Genomic DNA, 15506 nt, shown 5'->3' with positions numbered 1-15506 from the left:
AAATAAACCAGGCACAGAAAGACAAATACCAAATCATTTCACATGTGGAATCTAAACAGTTAACTCACAGAGAGTAGAATGGTGGCTACTGGGAGCTGAGGGGTTGGGGCAGGCGTTGGGAAGATGTTGGTCAAAGGATACAAAATTTCAGTTAGACAGGAGGAGTAAGTTTAAGAGATCTATTGTACAACATGGAAATTAATAACAAAGTATTGTATTCTTGAAAATCTCTGAGAGTAGATTTTAAGTGTTCTTACCATAAAAAAATAAGTATGTGAAGTAATGTATATATTAATTGGCTCCATTTAACCATTCCACATGTATACACATATCAAAATAAATGATTGTACATAATATATACAAGTTTTATGTCAATTAAAATATATAAATCATTTTTTTTAAAAGTTCCCACCCTGATTGAGCTTACATTCTAGTGGGAGGCAGGCTATAAAAAATAAGCTTAATAATTAAGTAAATCACATAGTATGTTAGGTGCTAAGTTACATGGGAAAATGGTAAGAGGATCAGGAATTTGGAAGAAATAAGGATATTGGCAATAGTTAAAGGCTTTCAGGATGTTAAATAGTGAGGGAGAAAGGAGAGAAGCCACATATAACTGAAGGAATAAAAAAAAAAAATAAAAAACCTGAAGCCATTTGTCTATCTTCTTTTGAAAAGTTTCTGTTCATGTCTTTTGCCCAGTTTTTAATGGGGTTGTTTTTTTCATGCTGATTCACTTGAGTTCTTTGTAGATTTTGGTTATTAGCCTTTTATCGGATGCACATCATGCAAATATTTTCTCCCATTCTGTAGGTTGTTTATTTGCTCTGTTAATTATTTCCTTAGCTGTGCGAAACCTTTTTAATTTAATCAAGTCCCATTTATTTATTTTTGTTGTTGCCATGATTGCCATTGGGGTCTTCATAAATTCTTTGCCTAGGCCAATATCTAGAAGAGTTTTTCCTACATTTTCTTCTAGAATTCTTATGGTTTCGTGCCTTACATCTAAGTCTTTTATCCATCTGGAATTAATTTTTGAGAGTGGAAAGAGATATGGATCCTGTTTCATTCTTTTGTATGTGGCTATCCAATTTTCCCAGCACCATTTATTGAATAGGGTTTCTTTTCCCCAGTGTATATTGTTGTCTGCTTTGTCAAAGATCAGTGAGCTGTAGGTGTATGGTTTTATATCTGGGTTCTCTGTTTTGTTTCATTGGTCTGCCTCTACTTTTGTGCCAATACACACTGTTTTGGTTCCTGTAGCCTACTGTAGTACAGTTTGAAGTCTGGTAATGTGGTGCCTCCAACTTCATTCTTTTTGCTTGAGATTGCTTTGGCCATTCGGAAAGAAGATAGACAAATGGCCAATAAACATATGAAAAAACACTCAATATCACTAATTATAAGGAACATGCAAAGTAAAACCACAGTAAGATTACCAACTTTCCCCAGTTAGAATGCCTTTTATTAGAAAGTCCCAAAACAAAAGATGCTGGCATGGATGCAGAGAGAAAGGAATGCTTATACACTGTTGATGGGACTGCAAATTAGTGTAACTTCTATTGAAAAGTACAGAGATTCCTTAAGGAACTAAAAGTAGACCTACCATTTGATCCAGCAATCCCACTACCGGGTATCTACCCAAAGGAAAAGAAGTCATTTTATCAAAAAGATACCTGCACTCAAATGTTTATTGCAGCACAATTCACAACTGTGAAGATGTGGAATCAACTCAAGTGTCCATCAATTCATGAGTGGACTGACAAAATGTGTTATGTGCAAACCATGGAGTACTATTCAGCCATTTAAAAAATGAATTAATGCCTTTTGCAACAATTTGGATGGAACTGGAGACCATTATCCTAAATATCTAAAGAATGGAAAAACAAACACCACATGCACTCACTATTTAATTGGAACTAACAGATGAGCACACATGTGCACAGAAAGAAGCAAAACTCAGTGGAAATCAAGTGGGGGGGCGGTGGGAGGAGGGGATGGGTGAAAACCTACCTAATGGGTACAATGTACACTCTCTGGGTGATGAGCACACTTATAGCTCTGACTCAAGCATTACAAAAGCAATCCATATAACCAAAAACATTTGTACTCCCATATTTGGGGGAAAAATAAAAACCTGACCACATTTGTGGCTCAGGGGAAGATTTTAACACTGAGATTGAAAATAAGGAGAAAAAATCCTGAAGAAAATGAGCCATATGGGCACCCTGAAACCAAGGTGGATAATGATGAGCTGAAAGCCGTAGTAGAAGCAAATCCACCTCAACCTACACATGAATTAGCAGCAAGGTCTGACGTTACTATTCCAACAATACTGGACCATTTAAAACAAATCGGCAAGGTAAAGAAATTGGATAGGTGGGTTCCACATGAATTAAACGAGCATCAGAAGAGAAATGATCTTGAGGCTTGCTTGCCTTTCTTTCCTGTCACGACATAGAGGCAAACAATTTCTACACCATATCGTTAGGTGTGATGAAAAATGGATTCTTTTTGACAATCACAAGCATTCGGCACAATGGTTAGATAAGGATGAAGTGCCAAAACACAGTCCAAAACCAAATATTCATCAAAAAAAGCTAATGGTGTCTGTTTTGTGGTCCAGCATTGGTATTATCCACTACAGCTTCATGAAACCTGGTCGATGGATTACAGAGGATGTCTACTGCAACCAACTGGATGAAATGATGAGGATACTTGAGATTAAGCAGCTGAGATTGGTCAATAGAGACAGGCCAATCCTCTTGCAAGATAAAGCTTGACCACAAGTTGCACAAATAATGCTGCTCAAACTACAGAAGATGGACTTGGAAACTCTCTGTCATCTACCATATTCACCAGACCTTGCACCAACTGACTACCACTTTCTCCAGGCTTTGACCCACTTCTTGCAAGGAAAAATATTCAATTTTCAACAAGCTGTGGGAAACATCTTTTATGATTTCATTGCCTCCCGTTCTCCAGGCTTCTTCGCTGCTGCCATAAACAAGCTAATGTTAAGATGGCAAAACTGTATTGATAGTTTAGGCTCATACTTTGATTAACTGTACTGCTTCTTATTTGAGATACAATAAACTACACTTTTGATTTGAAATCAGATGTTTCATATTTAATGACCTAACCTATAAATCTTTAATGACGTCATTTGCCTGGAGATTTTCTGGGCATTCCTATTTATCTCCTGAATTCTTTATATATGGTGTTACACACTCTAAAGTCAATGACAAAGGTATCAGGCCTAGTTTCTCATACACATTTATATCCCATATGTACCTGAACAAAAGTAGGTTTATTTCTCTGTAATTAACCCTCAGAAAAGTCATCTTCCTCTAGGCCAAGCAAAATCTCTTTTTAAAGCACACTCTCTTTACTTATTTGAACTGCAATTAATATTTGGGGAAATCACATTAGGTTAGAACCACCTCAATCAATGAGTATCAGAAAGCTAAAGAAAGCCACCAGAATTATTTAAAAACAAGAGGCAAAGAAATTAAACAATGATTTAGTCATTATTCTTGGAGACGTGACCTTAAAAGCAAGCCTAGGATGTGCTACAAACAAGCATTTTAAACATCATTTTTGAGAACAATGCAAGTGATTAAACTACAGGATGAATGAGAAGCTGCTAATTTAATGTCTCTATAATGTGTAATATGAAGCATGGGATTTCTTATAACATTATATACATGGGTAACCCATTACTATCTGGCCAAATAAACCATTATTTTCTTTCAAATAAACTTAAGACAACAAACTGACAGTCTTTGGAAAACTGGTAGGTACAAAATGTCAGATAAATGTAAATATAATGAATAAAATCCATGAGTGGGAAAAATATATCATTTTATACAATTAAAACATGCACATATAATGAATTTTTTTCATCTCGAAAATATGATCTACAGATTGAAATCTAAACAAACTTGTCTTTTAAAATTACTTTATAGTATATTTAGGCAACATCCAGCACCATCCTTCCTCAAATAAAAAGTGACAAAACCATAGAAATCACACCAGACCAAAGATTCTGAGCCTCGACACTACTGACATTTGAGGCTGGGTAATTCTTTGTTGCAAGGGCTGTCCTGTGCATCGTAGCATGATTAGCAGCATCCTCAGCCTCTTCCCACCAGATACCAGTGGTATCTCTCCTTGCTCTGGGCTGACAAAAATGCTTCCAGATATTGTCAAATGTCCACTGGGGCGGGGGCGCGCGGGGAACAGCTCCAATTGAGAATCACTGCATTAGACAAATGGTATGTCAAACATCCCTGTGTAAGTAGTTTCCACATTTTTCTTGATGTCCTATTTTCTTTCTAATTGTCTGAAATCTAATTAAAACACAGGTTCCTCTCTGGAGAAAACAGTTGGTTGCCATCAGCATTACCTATCTACTTCTCCATTACATGTAAAAAGATGAAGGTGTTATGTACAGCTGTTACTGATAATTAACATCGCAAAATACCCATTAAATAAAGGAAGTGTTCACAGAACCAAACCCATAAGATATAACAACTGAAATAAATCTTCATCAGAGTGGAAACATTAGATACTAGTATATAGAACTATGCTATTAGCACTCACTCAAATTCTGAACCCATAAGACATAGCAACTGAAATAAATTTTTATCAGAGTGGAAATATTAGATACTAGTATATAGAACTATGCTATTAGCACTCACTCAAATTCTGAATCCATAAGATATAGTAATTGAAATAAATCTTCATCGGAGTGGAAATATTAGATACTAGTATATAGAACTATGCTATTAGTACTCACTCAAATTCTGAATTTTTCTTAACAGAAATTGAAATTACTAGTATTGATGAAGGGGAATATAAACATGGTCAATAGCAGATATTCCAAATAGTTTGATCTGGGAGTCAACTTTTGTTTCTTGCAATCATCTGGATATGATTGCTAAAATTAATTTATAGTCTCTGAATCACTATAAGATGGACAGAAGAGATGAACATAAAATTACTTGAAGAATTTGGACCAAAGTTAAATATTCATTAAGGATAACTGAATGTGGACTAATTTTTTCTAAACATTTTATTTTCACATGTTGATACAATTGTTTATATCCAGACACAATAACAAATACAAAACAGAACACAAGACTGTCAATTTCTAGTTTATTGTTTAAAAAGCATTTCTTTATTAAACCTGTTACAGTAGGATATATTTTTTAAAATATATGTACAAAAAAATTCTGGAACGATTATCGCCAAAAATGTAATCAATGAGGTTACTTTGCTTTATTTTTGCTTCTCTGAATTCTCTAATTTTTTCTATAATTCTCTAATTTTTTTAAACCTTAAGCAAATTCTTTTTCACTACCTTTTTCCACCAATTTTATCACCGTTTATGTCCTATCAGCCAGGATCTTGGACATCTGCTGAAACTAATCTTGTTTCTTGGGTTTTACTTCAAACTATCCTGAACTTTTACCACAGAAATTTTTGTTAAAGGCATTTTCCATTAATCAGAGTTAAAATGTGACCTTTGGTAAACTTGATTTTATTAACAGATGAAAACTATGCAAAACAATCCAACTGTCTTATAATTAGATCTTCAAGTTAGGAGGTGAATACTCTATGCAGCATAAGACAAACTATAGCTCTTACCTTTTAATTTCCTATCAAATTCCTTTTTAAAAGGATAAACATATACATTTTTAATTCGGCACTTCCATATTCAGTGAAAATCAATTCATATTTTAATTACTGTGGAATTTTGACAATTCTAGCAATGGCAAAGCTAAATTTTATCTATTATCCAACAAAAAGTAACATTGTAAGATTTCAAATATGTTTAACCTGGTAAAAACGAGAATGTATTTCAATCGAGAGCATATCATCTAAAAAAATAGTATTACTATCTAGTCATATGAGTGTCTCATTACATTTTTGCAGCTCCTAAATGTTCACAATAAATGTAGCATTCACATACTACAGTCCATGAAAAGAGTATATTCTTTTATTGGTTTTTGTTCATACATGTTAAATTTCAACTTTCGATAATAAAATTCAACAAATTTGATTCCTTAATCATAAAAACTTGCTTTACACATTATTTACATGTTGCCAAAGTCCATACAAAACATCACAAGGATCTGATTGACTCTATGCATGGTACCACCACACTAAAGGAGGAGCGAGCTAGCTAATCAACATACATTCAAAGATTAAATTGTAGATATGCACAGTGTATTTGGCACTGTTCATTAATATTGTAACACCTTCCTCTTAAAGACAGGCATTCTTAAGCCTTAGTCACAATATACCAGAATCTGCTATTCACATTAAAACCAGCTTTTAAACTTTATGACAGTAATCAATTGCTTTTAAAAAAACAAAACATGAGAAGTGGCAATGGAATTCAAATCCTCCAATTTCTTTCTATGCTCCAAACTGCCATCTAGAAAGGCGGTTTAATTTAGTCATTTTTCCATTTTGAGAGTGTCAGGAAGAAATAATTTAAAGACAATATCCTTCAATACACGTATAAAGACACAAACTTTTCTTTAAAATTATCAGTTCTTGGGAGATCAAAGGGAGCCCTTATGATGCATAAATTGTGATAATTTTGGCAGGAATTATAGAACAACCAATGCCATTCAAGTTGTGAAGACTGTACTAGCAGCTGAGCTCATACATAGAAGGTTCTGGAATGCCTATATCTGAATTCAGAACACTTAGCAACTTGTAAGGGTCTCTTCTTAGGACTTTACAATAGTTCAGGTCATAGGCTATGGATGTAATTTAATGTACACACTTATGAAATGGAAGGAGAAAATAAAAGTACAAAAATTCAAATATTAAACCTTTAGTAACTTGGGCTATATTCTAATGGGTAATTTGGCTACCTGTATTTTAACAACTATTAAATTCCTTCATTTCAACTGGGTCCATTAAATTAAATTCATTTAAATTATACATACTCCAGAATGTTTATGAAAGACATTTATACCTATCATATTTATAAAAGGCATAAATTCAGTCTTAACCTAAGCCAAAAAAGTCTCCATATAACATAAATCACAGGAAAGGGGAATAGAAATCAGAAATTGTCTGATAAAGTTTAGATAAGCTTCACACAAAACTTTCAGCAATAAATTGAGACAAAAAAACTCAAGTCTTAAAACATACAAAGGCCTAGGAAATACAAAGTAACATGACTAGACCAAAATTTAAACTTAATCATTTTTATTTCAATTGTATTTTAAAATCATAAATGGGGTTTTGTAATCCAAAGTTGAAACATTTACTCTTCATAGTTCAGAATTTGACAAGCAATTCTAGAACATGCTTTCCAAATCCAGTCTTCTTTGCTTTTTCATACTTCTGAAATCTAATATTTGAACCATCTGAATGTACAATTTTAGATAACTATTGTACACGTGTTCATAAGAGAGTTTTCTGAAAACAGTCTATCAGAATGGTTTCTACCCAAGAATCAGCAGTGAGGGAAGAAATGTTAAACACATATCATGAAATCATTTATTCATTTTAAAAATAACAGAACCAGTGCTGTTCTCTGTTATAAAAGAGAACATATAAAATTAATTTAAATTATTTTTATAGACTTTGGTAGTATTTTATTCCCTATACAGGCCTCAAACCTACTTTAAAGATCTTTCATCCAAAGTAACCATCAGGATTTACTGAGTAAAAATCCCAGGTATTAACATGGCCCTAAAAGTGCTATTCCAAAGAGGAACAGGTTACTTTTGAGGAAAAGAGCTGCCTTGGTAACTTCCCTCAAATATTTATTTTAAATAAAAATAGCTAATGGAAATATTATTTGAACCAACTTTGGGTATTATATAGCATACTGCCCACCAAACAAAAAAGGAAATCAAAACATTCTTTCCTTTTTTAGGAAATTTTCCAACTTTACTTTTAACATTACAACTTATTTACCCTTTTTTTTTTGACTGTCTAATCCAATATTTAAATTTCTAAAGTTCTGCATTTCAATGTAGTAAGAATTCTTTTTCAAATGATCTTCACAACCCAGAACACTGACACCAGAGCAATACTCTCAAGTCACATTGTTTGACTATAATGAAGAGATGAAAATGGACGGATATCTGAAGACAGGTATTCCCTTGGCTTCAAAAGTGAGCAAGCTCTTAACATATGACCAACACAGAACTCCATTCCTCTGGAGCTCCCTCAAACTCAGAATGCTTCCATTTAATAAGTCAATATATTGTTCTTAAAAATTAAAGTTTGGTCACTAGGAAGGACTGAACAAAAATTATTCTCCTCCCCCAACAACCAGAACAGCTCTAATCAGCCCTCCTTCTCCCCACAAAAACAGGAAAGTGGTTGGGACTGAAGACTTCAAATCTGAAATTTCAGCTCCTAAAACAATGCTATTTGCTCAAGGTTGTAGGTCTTTATATTTCCTTCTCCAATACTTCCCCCATTTATAAGTTTATTTCCATACATACACACATGCACACACACAAGCACACACACACTCACTCTCAAGTAAGACACTTTTTTGTGTTTGTTGATAAATTATGAGGATTATGAACTAGGTGTATACAGGGCTTCATAGGTGCTTTGTAAACATCAGAGTCACTTGGGTCCTTTTCTCCAAAAGCCTAAATCAAATTACACAACCAAGGATCACTACTTCCCCACACGCTGTTCACAGTCTGCATACCGACGAAGGGCAGAGAAAAAGTCCTCATAACTGATGTTTAGGTGGGAAGGCAAAGAGCTGAAAACACAGGGAGGAAAAAGCAATTAGACATACACTGTAGTTTGATGGGGGAAACCAGAGGATAATTACCAAAAAAACAAAGGTTAAGGACAAAAGAAAGTAAATTACAAGCAGAATATGCCAAACCATTTTTAGTAAAAGATTATATAAATTCATTGTGAAACAGTTCAAGTAAAAATTAATCTGCTCTTTTTCCCACAAGAAGAGAAAAGCAACTTGGAGTTAGAGATTCATAACCTGTTAAAGCATAAGCCTAGATTAACGCAAAGCTGAAGATCTATGTATAAAGTATCTCATTTAGTGCCACTTTAAGAACTCCTCTTACAGTAATGCCAGTACTACTTAACGGTTTAGGAAAGCCAGGCTTAATGCTGGGCAGAGCTGAACAGCATCCTCACGTGATGATATACTGAAGCCATATGGTGAGCCAAGTCACCCACTTCCCCCAATCCTTTATCATCTTTTAATACTCTCTGCTATTAACCCACTCTACTAAAATGATATCCTCAAAGAACACATTTAATGACCTTCTTTTTGCTAAAGCTTGCTTCAAATGTCCTCCTCAAACTCCCCACTTTCCTACTCTTCCTCATCTTACCCCAACAGCCTCATCTCCTATCACTCCTCAATAAACACTGAGTGCCACTACCCCTCCATGCTTCAGAAGTTCTCTTGCTATTTCCCAGTCTGTTCTGTCAGGGCCCCATCCTTCTACTTCTCTGTATTATGGCTGAGACATTTTCCTGCCTTCATGGTGCTCAGTCTGGTGAAGGGTAGACAAATACAAAGAAAACCTCAAAATGATGTGATAGATCTATGACAGACGTATGTACACAGGTCCATGGGAAAGTCTGTTATGTACTAGGTATCTCATGTTCATTATCAATTTAAATCCTCAACTCCACATTAAAATGTCCATTTTATAAATATAGAGGAGTTTAAATAACCTTCCAAACTCATTTTATTGAGCTGCGTAGCCAAGTTTCAAACCAAGATCTATCTGTTCTTCCTCCCTTCAAACCACTCCCAGCTTCACAAGGCATCACTGCTGCCATCCTTGGAGCTTACTGAAAGACATGGAAAATGACTTGAAAACCCCTGGACAAAACCAGATAAGAGAAACATATGCCCACCCTAAGGAACTCAGACTTGGGAGATCTGGATTCTATTAATAACTACTTGTTACAAGCTTGAACAATGTCTCTTCCCCATTTTCCTTACCTATAAAATGAGAAGGTAGGACTGGATGATGTACAGTTCTTTCTGACTCTAACATGCTATGTGTTTTCTTCTGTCTCTTTAATACTTTTTGTTCCTTTTGCACCCAAGATTGAAGAATTTTTTTTCAGTAAATTTTGATTTATTAGGCATTTTAGGAAAATAATAAAATTCTGATTTTTAAACATTTGAATAATGAATGTATTTTCATTTTCAGAAATATATGCATGCAGCTATATTTTATTTGATTGTTAACTTAGGCTACGTCTATGTACAGTAAACAAACTCTTTTACTATTAAAGAAATTTGTTACTGAAAATCTCCTTCATTTTATCTTCTGAACTATTCCAGGTGAAAAATGGTGACACATTTTAAAGAATGAAGTTAATGATCTCTGCAATGTAAGTCACCTCCTGCTTATTATTTTATTGACTAGGCTTACCTTTGTATCTTACATACAACAAAAGGGTAGATTTCAAAGAACTTGATTGTTTTACATTACCAAACATAATTTTTCCTTATAAAATAATCAAAAGTAATATTTTAGGTAGAATACTCGTCTGGTATTCAATAAAATATACTATAGCCATTAAAATTATATTCTTAAAGATTATTTAATGACATGAGGTTATATAATCAGTATAAAGAAAGGTCAGGGTAGTTTTCCACTGGAGCAGGTAAGCAACGTTGCCCCCAGGGGGGCAGTGGGCAACATCTGGAGACATTTTGGCTGCCACAGCTGGAGGAGAAAAGCAGAGGAGAAAAGTGCTTCTAGAATCTAGTGGGCAGAGGCCAGGGATACTGCTAAGCTGCTAAGCATCCTACAGTCCTACAGGGCAGCTCCCGACAGCAAAGAATTATCCCGGCATGTGTGTCAACAGTGCTGAGGTTGAGAAATCCTGGAGGAGAGTTAAGGTGTTAAGCACATGGAGTTTGGATTCAGATTACCTGGGTCTGAATTCTAGCTCTTCTGCTCACTACTTATATGATCTTGGGCAATTTACATCATGTCTCTAAGTCTCAGTTTTATTCTCTGTGGAATGTTGTTAATAATAGTACATATTTTACAGGCTGGGTGGAAGCAGTAAATGAGATAATATATGTAAAACAATTTATAGTGCCTGGCAAAGAATAATTATTCAATAAATAGTAGCTGTCACCATCACTGTTGTCATTTTCATTCCAGATGCTCTTGTCATTATTCTCTGGTAGTGGAGGCGGTGGACACCTGAATTTGTTAATTCAACTTTCTGCCTTCCTCTGTGATTTCACAAACATCCTCAATTATTGATGCTGCGAGACGACACTATGATGGGAATGTACGATTCATAGTAATTGCTACATTATACCATTTCAATCATGCTAATGAGTGGCTGACAGGTGATGAGTATTATCATTTAACAATGAGTCACCTCACTAGGGTTTTATCACAGTTACTGCAACAAAACAGAATTTTGAGTCAGTATTTAAATAAGTAACTTGTTCATGAAAACGTAGAAGGAAAAAAATAATATAACTTTTGGGCCATAGTATTATATGGTATCTTCTCTCATTTAGAAAACCAAAAATGAAGCCAAGTCCTTCCTCATTACTGCTGGCAGTGACATATATTCTGAATGATGTATATCCTAAATCACCTATTCATTGGAATGCACACAATGTCTGTGTGTGTGTCTGTGTGTGTGTGTGTGTGTGTGTGTGTACGCGCAGGGATGTGTGTATAAATGTATCAGGCTTGTTAACTGAGAATATTTGCTGACAAAATGATTTCTTTTTTTTGCTGAGGAAGAACCCAAAGGAGAATGGGAGATCAGTAGCAGTTTAAATACAAACAGAATTTTCCTATCAACTTTCTTTTAAAAGACAAGCTATTATAGGGAACCTATGGTATTTTGTCATAGCAAGTAGACACTTCTACCAATGCTACCTAGTTAGGGCTCATTAAAGAATCTCTCCACGGCCATTTTGCCATTATCTTCGTATAAGCCACTTGTTTTAGTCAATAGCTATAAAGTCTTAATTAATACTGTCAGATAACCAGGCTAAAAGGAGACAATAAAGCTACAAAGCAGCTGTCTGGAAACTTAACTCTGTACAAAGGAGAGAGAAGATTTTAAAAAGTCCATTTTGTGTCATGTGCCCATAAATATTGTGCGATATGGGCAGAACAGGTTTAAACATTCTTAGACTCCGAACGAATGCAGAGAAGGTGTCCTACTTAACAAAACGAAATAAAACACATTAGCCTTAGTTTTGCTTGGGCAGCTTCACCAGATGATTGGGGAGCAGGAGGGAAGGAGAGAGGGGAGGGAGGAAGAAGGAGGGAGGGAGACAAACAAAATTAAGACGGAACCAAAGCTCACTACTCTGTTGCCCTGTTTGTGGCACGTGACCCGTCAAGTTCAAAGTACAGCTCTGCCATTGCTCTCATGGCTTTGGTTACTTATTTTACTCTGTGTGCTCCAATTTTTTCAATGTGTAAAATGGTAAATTACTAATATTTTGAGGGTTAAATGAGTGAATACTTGTAAACTGCTGGGGATAGTGCCTGATACATAGCAAAAGCTAGTAGTAGTAGTATTTGCCAGAGCATAAAGGATAATAAAGACTTTAAGGTGAATATCCTAGATCTCTTGATTCTTTTCTATGTTATTTGTCAGAGTATACTTCCTCCTACTCCTTTGTTCTCTTTTCTTTCCATTAACAGCATCTCCTTAGCAAAACCTAGGACTGATTGAGTGGATCCCATTCTTTTTTTTTTTCCAGTTATTGATGACAACTCCCAGAACATCAAAAATTTGCACCTATTTAAAAATGGAAGCATTGGTTCAAACAAAAGTCTGGGGTAGGTATGGTTACTTGTTAAAATCCTAGAATGGATTTCTTATAAAGCACATATCAATAGGAATAATTATTATCATAGCCATACTTTGAGTGACTGGTGATTACTAAGTATACAACAGATCCTTTTAAAGCTTCATGTAAGTAATCACATAAAATAGTTGTTAATGTTTCTCATTTTGCAGGGGAAGAAAATGGATTCAGGGAGTGCCTTTAGAAGCATTTCTTAAAGGACCCCTTCACAAACTTTAGAAAGATCCTCAATTTTTTTTTTGTTTTTTTTTTTTTTGAGACAGAGTCTCACTCTGTTGCCCAGGCTAGAGTGAGTGCCATGGTGTCAGCCTAGCTCACAGCAACCTCAAACTCCTGGGCTCAAGCGATTCTCCTGCCTCAACCTCCCGAGTAGCTGGGACTACAGGCATGCGCCACCATGCCCAGCTAATTTTTTCTATATATATATATTTTTTAGTTGGCCAGATAATTTCTTTCTATTTTTAGTAGAGACGGGGTCTCGCTCTTGCTCAGGCTGGTCTCGAACACCTGACTCAAGCGATCCACCCGCCTCAGCCTCCCACAGTGCTAGGATTACAGGCATGAGCCACCGCGCCCAGCCAAGATCCTCAATTCTTAAAGGTTTAACTGATTCCTGAGTACTGATATCCTCAAATATACATCTTTAGCCTTGACTTCTCACCAAAGCACCAATTGTATATCTGTCCTACTAAGTGTTTGTACCTAAACAGTCTGTGGCCTCAAAATCACCTATATCTTCTCTTCAAAAATCAATACTCTCTTCACTTTCTGGTTTCTTCTCAATAACATCATAATCACCCAGTCACTTAGATTTAAAAACTTAGGAGTCATTTCAGTTCTTCTCTAACTTTATCATAATTAATAAAGTCTGGGCCTGCAATCATACCTGGTAACTACTTCTCACGACAGACAGAAATTGTAATATTTTCCTTCTATCACCCAGAATTTAAATATACTTTAAAGGCTACTAAGTCTCTCCTTTATTCTAAATCAGGGGTCGGCAAATATAGCTCATGAACCCGATAACTGTTTTTGTAAACAAGGTGTCATAAGAACTGTCACACCATTTGCTTATGTATTGTCTACGGTTGTTTATCTACACTAGCAGAGTTGAGCAGTTGCAATAGAGAGGAGTAGTTGCAAGAGACTGTATGGCCTGCGATGCCTAAAATATTTACTATCTGGCCCTTTGCAGAAAAAGTTTGCCAAGTCCTGTTCTAAATAAACGATTTCATTTTCTTCACTGTATTTCACCCTAACTTATGGCTATGTCCTCTTCACTTGACTTTTTACTTCATCCTTTCCCAAATCCAATCTAATACATAACTACCAAACTAATCTTCCAAAATCACCATTCCCACATTATCTACAGGCTCAACAGTTTCCTACTGCCTAGCTACCATTATACACATTCCTTATGCTGGCATTTAAAGACTTCCAAGCTTCAAAATTCCTAAATTATTTGATTTCATCTCATTCTACTGCCTAACACTGACTCTCTGTTGTGGCTAATTCTCTACTTCTTTAAAACGCACCCAGGTTTTCCCTTTCCATCCCCTACACTTCCCACCTTTTCTCTAAATACAAAAATTCTACCCGTTTTATATACCCCAGATCAAGTCATACCTTTCTGTTGAATCAACAACTCTGCTCCACAGAGGTATTTTATCACTCCTGATCTCCTAAGATAATAAACCAAACATCTGCACAACCATACAGTCTCTTGTATCTAATTTATGTCTTTATTTTACCACTGATATTACAAAATATCTAAGGTAAAGTATCCGGTATAATAATTCTTTGAGAATTCCCACTAGATCTAATACAGTGCTAGGCTCAGGAAGCATTTGCTAAATTGAAACAAAGTTAATGCACTTTTAATTACTTACATAATCTCAGTCAATCTGATGTGCCAGGGAAGAAAGCCTAATGTGCTGTCCACAGGACCAAACTTCAATACTAAATCAGGATCAGGGAAACCATTTGAACCTTAGAAATAAAGAAATATACACGAACTTAACATACATTGCTTATTGAAAAAAAAAAAAAAAAGACCAGGGGCAAATCTAATTGGTTTCTTATGCTTTAACTGTTTTCCTCAAAAGCTTTATCTGTATGACTCTATGCACCCCCACTCTCCTCCCCAACATATACTTTAGTATCTATGTTCATTCCCAGTGTGGAAGTTTTCTCAAAAGTCCATTTAACTGGTTTGATTACCTGATACGAAAGGGTAACCCAACTCCCACTCTAAACCCAATGGTACCCTCCAAATCCCATCCATCTTCCAAGATTCAATTTAGGTGTTCCCTTGGAATCCTGGGAAAGGCATTGCTCTAAGGGCACAATAGTTTGATTCTGGCTGTAGAATCGAATAGCTTCAGAGATGAAAAGGAACTTAAGTATCTACTCTCCCTCTTTCCCTTATGCCCTTCATTTTATAGGTAAAGACTCAGACCAATTCCTAGCAGTGCAAATGTCTTCAGTGTTTCCCTGAGGCTGAGCACCCTCAGAGGGAAAACGAGACTAAACATCTGTCTCAACAAAGGTGTGGTCATTTTTTATCTCGTTTATGAACTGGTTTCCATATGAGACCTGGCTTTGGGGAAAAGGGGATAGGAATGTTTCAACTCCTTAAAAACAAAGTTTG

General features: G+C 35.5%; 1 protein-coding gene across 1 annotated transcript in view; it reads right to left on the bottom strand.

Annotated features, from left to right (window-relative positions):
• Positions 1 to 5977: 5977 nt before the first annotated feature.
• Positions 5978 to 15506, bottom strand: part of NUS1 (NUS1 dehydrodolichyl diphosphate synthase subunit) — a 31234-nt gene continuing 21705 nt past the window's right edge. The window contains exons 4-5 of the mRNA XM_045544252.1: positions 14746 to 14845; positions 5978 to 8761 (exon numbers count right to left, since the gene is read on the bottom strand). Of these exons, the coding sequence (XP_045400208.1) occupies positions 8671 to 8761; positions 14746 to 14845 (191 nt within the window). The 3' untranslated portion in view covers positions 5978 to 8670. The remainder of the gene's footprint in view (positions 8762 to 14745; positions 14846 to 15506) is intronic.

This window comes from Lemur catta, chromosome 2 (assembly GCF_020740605.2).
Source record: "Lemur catta isolate mLemCat1 chromosome 2, mLemCat1.pri, whole genome shotgun sequence".
NCBI lineage: Eukaryota > Metazoa > Chordata > Mammalia > Primates > Lemuridae > Lemur > Lemur catta.
This window is presented reverse-complemented; position numbering and strand designations above follow the sequence as displayed.